At 33.8% G+C, this 11,480-nt stretch overlaps 1 protein-coding gene and 1 long non-coding RNA gene across 2 annotated transcripts; both read right to left on the bottom strand.

Annotated features, from left to right (window-relative positions):
• Positions 1-46: 46 nt before the first annotated feature.
• Positions 47-2,997, bottom strand: LOC117993867 (uncharacterized). The gene is made up of 2 exons (XR_011238197.1): positions 1,829-2,997; positions 47-1,701 (listed from the first exon to the last, which is right to left on the bottom strand). It is a non-coding gene; the product is annotated as an uncharacterized lncRNA (long non-coding RNA).
• A 58-nt stretch (positions 2,998-3,055) lies between these two features.
• Positions 3,056-10,123, bottom strand: lin (protein lines homolog). The gene is made up of 2 exons (XM_034981673.2): positions 9,861-10,123; positions 3,056-9,627 (listed from the first exon to the last, which is right to left on the bottom strand). Exon 2 carries the CDS (start codon positions 9,534-9,536, stop codon positions 7,101-7,103), a length of 2,436 nt encoding a protein of 811 aa, XP_034837564.1. The 5' UTR covers positions 9,537-9,627; positions 9,861-10,123; the 3' UTR covers positions 3,056-7,100.
• Between the last annotated feature and the right edge of the window lie 1,357 nt (positions 10,124-11,480).

Genomic DNA, 11,480 nt, shown 5'->3' with positions numbered 1-11,480 from the left:
TACTCCTCAAGTATCGATACTTACTGATATCGATACTTTTTGGAACTTTTATTTTATTATTTTGAGGGTGCTATCAATGAACGTTGAAGGATAATAATTTAAAGAAAATTGAGACGAAAAAAACGATTTATTTATTATAAATGTTTATTAGGCTTATTATAATTTAAACAAAAAACTCTTCAGCATTAAGATTGCCCAAAAACAGTAACTGTTCAAGGTATTTAGAAGACAATCTGTTTCTTGTTTGTGTCATTGTTGCACCGGCTTTGGAAAAAAGGCACTCGCTAGGAACTGATGTTGCAACAACAATTAAATATTGCTGTGCATACTTGTACAGACAAGGAAACACCAACTTCATGTCATCCCATTCTGCAAATGGGTTGCTTTTAAGAGAAACTACTGGATTTGATAAATAAAGAGAAACTTCATCTCCCTGATGAGATTTTTTTTTCTTCTTGTGCCCATGTGCTAACTCTTTATGATGTTTCCAAAAATCGTATTCAGGTGGTGCAGTAGATGAGACATCATCTTCTGACTCACTTGGGCTACTTAGTTGTCCGACAACCATGGTTCTAAGTTTTTGAATAGCTCTTCCGCATGCAGAGGGGTCTTGGAAATGCAGATTTTTAAACCTTGGGTCTAGAATTGTTGCAATGGCTGCATGATCGTTTAATTCAATCATCCCATACCTCCTTTTCAGCTCTCTCAATAAAACATCCTTACATTCTTTAACGATAGCGGAGTTTGGAGTGATACTATTCAGTTCTGTAGTTAAGCAATTAAGCATTGGTATAATTTTGGAGATTGTTACATACTTTTGGCCCGATGATTCTCTTGTTACATATTCAAAAGGCTTTAATACAGTTGTAAGCTCATTCAAGGTTTCCATTTCCACTGCACTTGGCAAATTTGGAGCCACTACACTCTCAATTACAATTTCTGATATTACTATTCTTAACTTTAGAAATCGCTCTAACATAAAAAAAGTTGAGTTCCACCTAGTTCTTACATCTGCAATAAGTTTTAAAACTGATCCTGCCGAAACATTATTACGCATTTGGATTTTTCGTAGCTTATCCGACTGCACAACACTATTTTTTATCCAATTAACAATTTCTCGTACTTTTATAACAGCTGATTTAACACTGGGCAACTTTAGTGCCTCTTCAACTACAAGGTTAATAGTATGGGCAAAACACGGTAAATGTTTTTTTTCGCCTAAAGACATTCGTATGGCAGCCAACATTGAACTGGCATTATCTGATACAGCAGCACGAATTTTGGTAAGTGGAATATTCCATTTTTTCAAAATATCCAGCAGGTTTTCCGATATGTATTCAGCTGTATGTCGCTCTCTTAATGCACGAGTTGCAAGATAATACATACACATTTGACCATTTTCTACAAAATGTATGGTGACGCCCATGAATCCTACTTCATTCATTGTCTCTGTCCATATGTCCAGCGTTAAACAGAAATTGTCTATCTTGGATAATTTGGACTTACAAATAGTTATACAAGCTTCGTACTTTTCGGTAGTCATTTTCTTTAAATACTTTGCGCCAGGAACTTTAAAAGTAGGCTCCAGTTCTTTTACAAGTCGTAAAAAGCCTTCACCTTCAACTATATTAAATGGACGCATATCTTGACAGATAAAAAATATCAATGCTTGAACAATTCTGTTATACTTCGTACCACCAGCTAAAAATAAAACTCAATTTTAATACATGTAATATTAAATTAAATATTTATATATTTTTCTTTAACACTAATTCTATATGTATTAATATTATTTTGCTAATATTTAATTAAATATCTATTTATTTACCTTTATTAGATGAAATTCGTTCAAACGCATTCTTTATTGAATTGCTCAGACATAGCTCCCTTGCAGTCTCCGAGTCCATACTTGTTAATGTGGTTACACTAGAGCAATCATCACGATCTTCTGAAATTTTCGATGTTGATGCTTGGGGTTGATCATCTTCCATTAAATGCCTTGAGTTGGCCAACACTATTGTATTTTTTGAACTGAAACATAATAACAAAAATTAACACTTGATAGATCGATAATCTTCAAAGTATCGATAATACCAACTCCAACACTACCGCCATTTAACAACACTATTACACTAACAAAAACAAACACATAACCTTAAATTGTTTAAATCGTATTTATACAAAGGAAATATCTCATCACCGGTCATCAATTATTATTCATATATTATTAATATATAGACAAGACAATCACAGTACCACTGCTGCAAAACTATTTTTTATACAAATAAAATAGGTAGGAGTAGGTAGGATTTTTTATTTAACATCTTAGGAAAGCAATCGCAAAAAAAAAGAAAAGTTTAGAATCCTACCTTTCGTTGGACTTATTATTTTCTTTTTTCTGTAATTTGCCTTTGTCCACAGAAATTCCATGAGTTTTAGAATGCTTGAATAAATTCGACGTATTCCCACAATACTTCACAGACTTAAAACACTGTTTACATTTTGCAATTGTTTCGTTTGTTTTGGTAAAATGTGTCCATATTATAGATTTTGGTGGTGCCATGATAACATTGGAATAAACCGATGAATTTGATGATTACAATTAATAAAATTACTTGTAAACAATCACTTAACACTTTCACAATGGCGGAATGGCGAGATGATTTGCGAGCGGGTGCGGGTGTTTTCTTCTCTCGCTTTCGGCTCGGGCGGGCTCGGCTGAAGTCGGACGAATTCGGCTAGCCCAGCGCGAGACAACGCGTCACTCACGCCGCCACGCGACGAATACCGGTAACTCGGTAACCTGATTAGCTGACTGTTTTTGCCTCGTTTTTGCTCTCTTAGTTCTGTATGATGCGTTTGCTGATTCGATTCGATACCAAGTATTTTTGTTTCGATACCGATTATGTATCGCAAAATTGATTCGATACAATAAATACTTGGTATCGAATCAAAAGTATCGAGTACCTACTAGTATTTATTAGTATCGGAATATCCCTACTCACGCGCCAAGTTACGATGAACGCTACTTTATCCCTTTGAGGTATGAAATCCAAAAAATTAAAAGAAATCGGGTAAAATAAAACCAAAAATTACGCATCATGTACAAAAATATTTCATTTTATTGTTATTTTAAATTAACGATTACTAAACATTAAGAAGATTAAGTTAAGGCTAATCTTAACTATTCAGATGAGCTTAGGTACTGTGTTTGATTACAACCATACAATTAGCGCATACGATCAATAACGTGTTCAAACCTTGAAACACGTTATATAACTTATGTTATATAACAAATCAAATTTGTTTGGTGTAAAGTGTTTTATAACATGTAATGTTGTATGGTCTGAAAACATCAAACAGGTTATATTAACAGCAAAATGTACGAAAGTATTACCTAATACAAAATTTAAATTAATTTTAAAGCAGTCTTACGGCCGAAATTAATAATATTATGGTTAATCTATCTGTAATCTGTTGATGACTTAGCAACATTGTTATTTGTCACAATAGATCATACGATTTTTGACAAATAACAATGTTGCTAACGAAATATTACCGATAAGATTGATTTTATTATTAATTTTGGCTTGCGTCCAGTTTCAATATCTGTTTCAATTTCTTTATTATCTGTCGATAAGTAACTTAATGTAACTTGCAAAGTTTTTATAGTTGGTTAGTCTACTCTAAAAATACCATCCAATTTTTGACAAATAATAAGTAACTTATCGACAGATTACAGATGGATTGAAATTGATTGGGTTTTTTTAATTAGAGTAAAACTGTCTGGCAATGATTTTAGATGTTTAGCGATTGAGATTCACTGCTAATTTTTTCATCAATATTATTTTAAAAAATCTTACTCTAAGTTGAAATATACACCTATAGTATAAGCCAGTCTGCTCAGGTTTCGTCAGTAAAACTACTTAGGTAAGATCCAGATGGGCATAATTTGATAAATATTTAAATGTAACTTAATATTTTAAAATATTTTTAGAGAAGTTATTGAATAGTCTATATCTAGAATATACTATATAGTTAGAGCATTCAATAACTTTCAAGGTATCTGTATGGTGTAATCTGTTGATAGTGAAAAATAAAAGTTAAAATTTTACACAATATTGTTTTAATTAATATTTTGTTAGTTGTATTGCTCTTCTTATTTTGCTTTGTGGCTATTGCTGTGTCTCTAGCCGCTGTTTTGACATCAATCATCGCGAGATACGTAATCAACCGGAGGGGTAACCTGACATATGAGCCACTGGTACTGATTCTGAACGCAACTAAATTTTAGAGTATTCGTATCTTTTTCTTACCAATGTAATAAGAAAAGGACACAAATCAGACTGTAGGTGAGCCTATTGTTTCGCCACTGAGGGTTTACGCGAAACTTCACAGCTAGCGCATGAGTGAAGAGCGATCTTAATTATTTTGATTTATTTTTGATACACCATTATTTCGTTTAGTTTAAATTATGACATAAGTATTCTAATAGAATATTCTTAGTTATTACCTATTTAATAAAGTAAAATGTGTAAGCAAATTAATATAAAAATATAAATTAACGTTTATATAATTATGTATATTTTTTTATAAATTTCATATCCTGCACGTAATATTTTGACACCACTGGAAACTCAATACTTGAATTTTTGGGATTTTTTAATCATACCTTTTTATAAAAGTGCATCAAGACTATGTTAAAATGTTATAAAACTTTTGTAACATAATACACCCAAATCAAAATAGTAATATAACAACAAGTTATACCAAAATAAAACTGTGAAACGTTATGTTATATTATGATCTGGACACAGTTATGTATTATTTAAATTGAAATATAATATAATATATTTTGTTTATTTTTACTCATATTATCTTATTTAAAGTTATTCACACAAATATTCAAAATATTGTAGTTTCATCTATGATGTCATTATTTTAGATAATGTAAATATATGTTTCAGGCAAAGTCCCTACAGTGAGCCAAGTTGTTTTGCGCAGAGTTCCAAAATATAGATGATTTTAGCTAGGGTTGAAAAAAAGTTTTTTTAACAGGAACAATAACATGTTAAAAAGTTTTTTTTAATTTTAAATAATATATTTAAAACAATGCCAACACTGTTTTTAGCATAGTAGGCTTTGTCACAGAGTACTTTGTAATATATGGCTTTGTTGACACTATTGAATAAGCGGTAGGCCATATAATGAAACTGTTGTTTTTGGGTTGCAAATCAATTCAGTAATTTAAGCCATTTAGCGCAACCCTATCCAAAAGGCCTGTATAAAGTCGACTATACGCGGGATGTCGACTTTGTGTATAATTTGTAAAAAATGACTTCACACGCACCATTTTAACTTCATGTGTTAAAGAGTTAAAATGGCGCGCGATAAGTCATTTTGTATGGACTATACCTCGCTTACTTAGCCCGAAAAATATATAAAATTATTACTAAAACATGTTATATAGTATGTTTCTACAAATTATAATAATATAGTATTAATACTGATTACATTTACTCATAAGTCAATAGTTACATGGTACAAAAAGATGGCAAATATTATTTACATTATGACGTCTGATATAATTTAGTTAAAAACAAATATCTAGAACCCGCATTTTCTTATGCATTAAAACTACTAATATACAACCAAAGGAAAATAAATTATCGCTATCAATTATTTATTATATTAAAAACTAGATTATGTAACATAAATTAATGTTATAATAGGTACGTAAAAGTTATGTTATATAAAGTCTAGTCGCTTAGAAATTTCAGTTTTTACAAACATATTCAATGTTTCAAACATTAATAAACACATCTTTATCTAGTTCCCTTGAGGATATACTTTACGAAATGGGAAATTTCTAAGTTTGTAAACAATGGACTTTATTTAATAATAATATGAACTAATATATATCAAAGCACCATCGTGATTGGTGATAAGGCACTAATTTTTGTAATAAGTAAAAAATGTTGCACAATTAAAAAGGATTTTTCCTGTGGGAACTCTTTGATTTTCTGGGATAAAAAGTAGCCTATGTCCATCCCCGGGATGTAAGCTGCTGTGTGAAAGCATCAAAATCAGTTACACAAATGGGCTGTGAAAGCTAGCAGACGGACAGACACTTTCGCATTTATAATATTATAGTATGGATGTAAAATGTATGCAGTTACATAGTAAAAAATTAAGGACATTGGAACAGCTTATCTCCAATAGAGATCTTCCAGCTTCCCAAGACTGATTTTATCAAGTGCTAGTCTTATCAGCTGTTATTAAACTTGCGAATTAACTAGTAACACCTTGAAGAGATGGTTGGTTTTGCTTTTGACTATAACATGATTATTTACTACTAGTAACCCGTCCCAGCTTAGCTCCGGTAGCTTATTACAAATTTCATAGGGATCTCTAACTTTTTTTTAAATAAAATATAGCCTATGCCCTATGTCACTCAGGGATAATGTAGCTTTCTACTGGTGAAGGAATATTCAAAATCGGTTCAGTAGTTACAGAGATTACCGCCTACAAACAAACTTACAAACTTTACCTCTTTATAATATTAGTATAGGTTGAGGAAGACTTTAATTATTACGACTTATTAAATTAATATACAGTAAATATAATTACAACATTACATTTAATATAAATTAAATACCCTAATCTTATTAACTACTAAAAACCTAAAACATTCACAAATTATAATTAACCAATTTTGGAATGTTAATTAATTAATTATTGCGCCAGTCTTCATTGAACGTTATTTCAAAAATTAATTAGGATCAAGATTATTCATAAAACAGTTGGAAAACTATTACAACTTTTTTTTTATGACCATTACCATTGTCCAATAAATTAATGATTTTGTCTAAAAAAATAAAAATAGCCACTACAAATTACAACCAACATACACATAAATAGAAAAAAATACATTACTCATTAAAAATTCATGAACTACAATTTTTACAAGGATAAAATAGTTTTATTTTATTCATGAATTCAGTTCATGTCAACAGAATATTTAAAAAAATAGTGAGCATCAGATTTTAGAATAAAATTTGTACCATTAAAAATGACCATAATTACGTAGGCAATATTATTCAGCTAAATTCATTCCCTTCGTACAAGCTCTCGCAGACTTCAAGCAGTCTAAGAACAGGGCTTATGTTGTAAGGGAACAGTGACCGTGATACTAGTCTGCTTATCTGTAACCGTAACCGTATCAGCACCCTCATAGTGTCATCTAGACCTGTCGAACTGCCAGAGTCGGTTTGTTGGCACGTCTCTAAGAACTTAGGCCAATTCCTTCTAACATACTTCAAAAATCTAAGCAAATACAGCAAGAAACAGGTCTCATTGCTCACAAGATAGTCCAACAACACATCGCTATCATGCGATACAACTTTGAGAAACTCTATAAAAGACATGATAGGATTTAACATCGGTATTAAATCTGGATACATAGAGTTCCTATAAACTATTCCCACGGTAATATCTAAAGTGCAAACCATAGATTCGATCAGATAATCATCTTGTTCGCTGAATAAATGTATGAGCATCTTTGTAAAGGGAGTCTCCGGATGGAATTCAAAACAGTTTCGGATAAACACATCCAATTTCTTCAGAACATCGCGTATAGACCTTTCAACAATTTGCATGTCTTGTATGGCATTATAATCAGACGAATCTATAGAACTATCGGAAGAATCGCATCGCATTTCTTTGACTGTAACCGCTACAGATTTTAACACCAATAGAGACATACGTTGTAACATCGTCTTGTCTATGTTCGATGATGGAGAAGAATCTTCGTTCTCATCTTCTCCGTAACTCTGGTCTACCAACTGTATGGAAGAAGATAACGGAGCAACGTCTGGACCTAATGCGTAATTTCTAACCACCGTGCAACTGTGACCTAAGAAACCGAAACCACTTCTACTATTCTGAACCCTGACTTCACTTAGTAGTCTAAAGTCTTTGACGTATCTTACAATAGAATGAGCAAGACAACATATTTCTTCAGGCAATATATCCTGTAGAGCCAGTGTCGATCCATAGCATAGCACCTCATTAAACAAACTAAGCATTTGCGTATAAATTAAACTCGGCAGCATGGTATTCCTTAACAAATCAACAAAACCCTGCAAATCTGCATAAAATGGTTTCGTATCTATTACTGAGAGATTCGCCTTCACACTAATTATGTTCTCCCATAGGGAGAAAAATGTTAATATACAATTTTCAGCATTAGATAAATTCAGGTACCTTAGCAACAGAAGCTTCATGTTTTTGACCAATGCCGGCCAGTGATGCTCCAACGTTTTAATGGTTAGACACTTTATGTGAGATGTGTCAAACGATTCAGAGTCAGTAAGTACTACAGTTATGCAACCATGTTCGTTTACCCTTTCTATTCTCGACGGAGGTGGTTCCGGTGAAACAGGTTGCTCCATACCACTGTTCGTCTCCACGGGGAACTTCAAAACTGGCTCGTGAAGCTTAAATTGAACAGGTTTACTACTAGACTTCTCACCGGATGTTGACGGTGAACTATGTGTTTGCAAATTGGAAAAGGCACTATGTAAATTATCACTACGAGAACTAGAAGGTGTTTGTGCACTACTACTACTTGAACTACTTCTAAACGGATTATCTTCTTGGACCTGAACGTTTCCTGCTGTATTTACATAACTGCTCTCTTCTAGAGGATGCTGTTCTACATCTTTCCACTCGACTATCCTTTTAATTATGTCTAAGCTAAAGTTAATCTTTTGAACAGTAATCCTGTTTATTCTATCGAACAAATAGATGTTCTCTGTGATCTGTTGTAACCAATTTTCATCTACGGTATCTTTTGAAACAATTAAAAAACTAGCTAGTACCCTGCAAGCGACAAACGTCATGAATTTGCTCTTGTGTTCGGATAGTTCAACAACCTCAGTTATCCAATCGTGCCTGTTTCTAACAAAGACATCGCATGCATACATTAATCGTGAGCAAATAGTGCCTGAATGGTTTTGCTTCAAATAAATATCAAACATAAGCTGCATAGTTGAAAGGTATGTTAGGGAACATGTCAGCGGCCACGCTGCTATATGTAAGCGTCTATCAAAGAGCAGTGAGACAGTGTTTTCATTGAAACCACACAAGCACTGACCGACTAAAGCGGTTTGGATGATCCGCAGCTCAGACAAGAGTTTGTCATCTGCAGCCGTCCAACGCGGTACATTGTCAGAACAGGAGGGGATAATGTCAACATTCGTGTCACTAGGAAGCCTCAGGATGGACGAACAGTCGACCGCGTCCTCACTTACTGTACCGCTGTCCGGAGACTCCCCATTCCTCGATGTGTAGTCCCCCGAAGTGTCCGCAGGAGGGGTTTCAGAGTCGTATAACTCCGTGAGGATGTCCTCACCAGATCTGTCGCTTCCGTCGTCGATATCGGGCCCGTCTATCCTCTGTTTCTTCTTAACAGGTTGCTCTGAAGCCATTCCTTCATCTGATGTTGGGAAACAAACTTGCCCTCTTAAAACCATTAACCCGAGTGTATGGGCGCTCTGAATAGCCAATAAAGCCCTTTTATAGCGCACTCGGTGTTCCCATATTGGTAACTGCGCTGCTAACGTTCTGAAAATAAAAACGAATAATCGTAAATGACTGCATGACCTTTCCCATAGCTACCCAGTTACGCGGACGACGAAGCTACAGGATATCTAAACGATCTTCACTTAACGATGAGAATTACATTAAACTGGCATCGCAACGATTCACATTAAACATTTACTTCCACAAAATCACATCACATCACGTTAAATGCCAAATACATTAAACTTTCCAAAATATTTTGATGGCACACATACCATTGAGAACAAAATGAGGTTGTTTAGACACGTTTTATCTGCCTTGGTATCCATAAATTACTTTTAAATGTTCACTTTACTCCAACAATACAAAATTATGCACAGTTTTATGTGATATTTCCATCAAAACAGTTAATTTCTTCAATCAAAACTTTGTTGAACAGAACTTCGACTCCATTACGTACAATGACGCTCTGTCAATTGAGCCACTTATAACTGTGGAATTTTTGCTTCATCTTGACTTTTTATTCCATCACAGGAAAACGTTCATAAGTATAATTTTTTTAAGTATTAATTATTACCCAAACAGATAGTTTTATCTTAAACAAAGGTTATTTGAATTGAAGTCAAAATAATAAAAAGGACTTTTGATAAAGGCATTTCCGGTTTGATATCCGAGCAACAAGGACGTTGCCAGTTTGACGACTTCTGAATTTAGCAATTCCATTGAAAGAACAACTACAAACTGTAGCAAAAGTTCCAAATAATTTAGTGGAAATAATTCAACAGGACTATGGAATAATTCAATAAAACGTCACGTGTATTTAGCAAAATAATAACAGCTAACTAACTATGTAGTTATGTACCTAGAAAAATTACAATATTAATAATTATTGTTAGTTAAAAATGTAAAAAGGTAGGTATGAGAAAACGAAGTTGGATTTTGGAACATAGAGTAAAGTAATACTGTTTTGGAAGAACTATGGCCTATGGGCCAACTGTCATGTCAAAAGTATGACAAGCATAGGGCTATCTTGGCGCGTGGCGAAAATCGGAACTAACCTTGCCGTCTTGTACTTGTTTGAATATTCAAGGAATATTCTAAGCCTTTGTTCTCCAACAGCGTCCCTCTGTCAATGTCATTCAAGTGCCAATAGAGCCTTGTCGCAATGTACGGTTCACGGGTTCACCGTTCACCGCATAGTCTATATACTACGCGGCCGAAAGTACTTGGATGAATAATTACCCTATCTCTATGCGAAAGTACAATACATCGGCCTTTAGAATGACATTTTGGCTTTGTAGAGCGTTGTCTCTGTCACTCATACCTATATGACGTTTTGTCGGTCTCAACCTTGGTCTCAACGACCGAGACAGTGCTCTAAAAATCGGAGTGGCTAACTAGAAACAGAAATAAGCTTGCAGCTCCTGCCTTCCGCCTCAGGAAAGTCCAAAAGTCATTTGTGGGATGAGTATTACCTTTAATAATAAAATCCCGCAAACTATTTTGGACTTACCTTTGCACAAGTTTAAAAAATCTATTAAAAATATGCTCCTGAAAAAAGCATATTACACAATTATTGAAGATTATCTAAATGATAAAAGAGCGTGGATTTCACCTGCAGCTCGTTCCAGCAACGCACAAGACTGCAAATACTATTTTATACATGGCATAATCTTGTACCTATATCAAATATTTGAAAAGAGCAACCGCCGAGTTTCTTGCTGGTTCTTCTCGGTAGGAAAGGCATTCCGAACCAGTGGTAGGTGCATCCGACTATTCTGTACTTGTAAAAGTTTATTCGAATAGAATTTTTATTTATTTTATAATCCCTGGGGGTATAATCTATCTACATTCCAAATTTCATCCAAATCCGTTTTTGCTTGATTGAGTAACAA

This window comes from Maniola hyperantus, chromosome 25 (assembly GCF_902806685.2).
Source record: "Maniola hyperantus chromosome 25, iAphHyp1.2, whole genome shotgun sequence".
Lineage (NCBI taxonomy): Eukaryota > Metazoa > Arthropoda > Insecta > Lepidoptera > Nymphalidae > Maniola > Maniola hyperantus.
Note: the sequence above shows the minus strand (reverse complement) of the source record. Positions and strands in the feature narration are given on the sequence as shown.

Coding starts and splice junctions, on each gene's coding strand:
- lin (XM_034981673.2), bottom strand. CDS start 9,536: ATGGTTTTAAGAGGGCAAGTTTGTTTCCCAACATCAGATGAAGGAATG.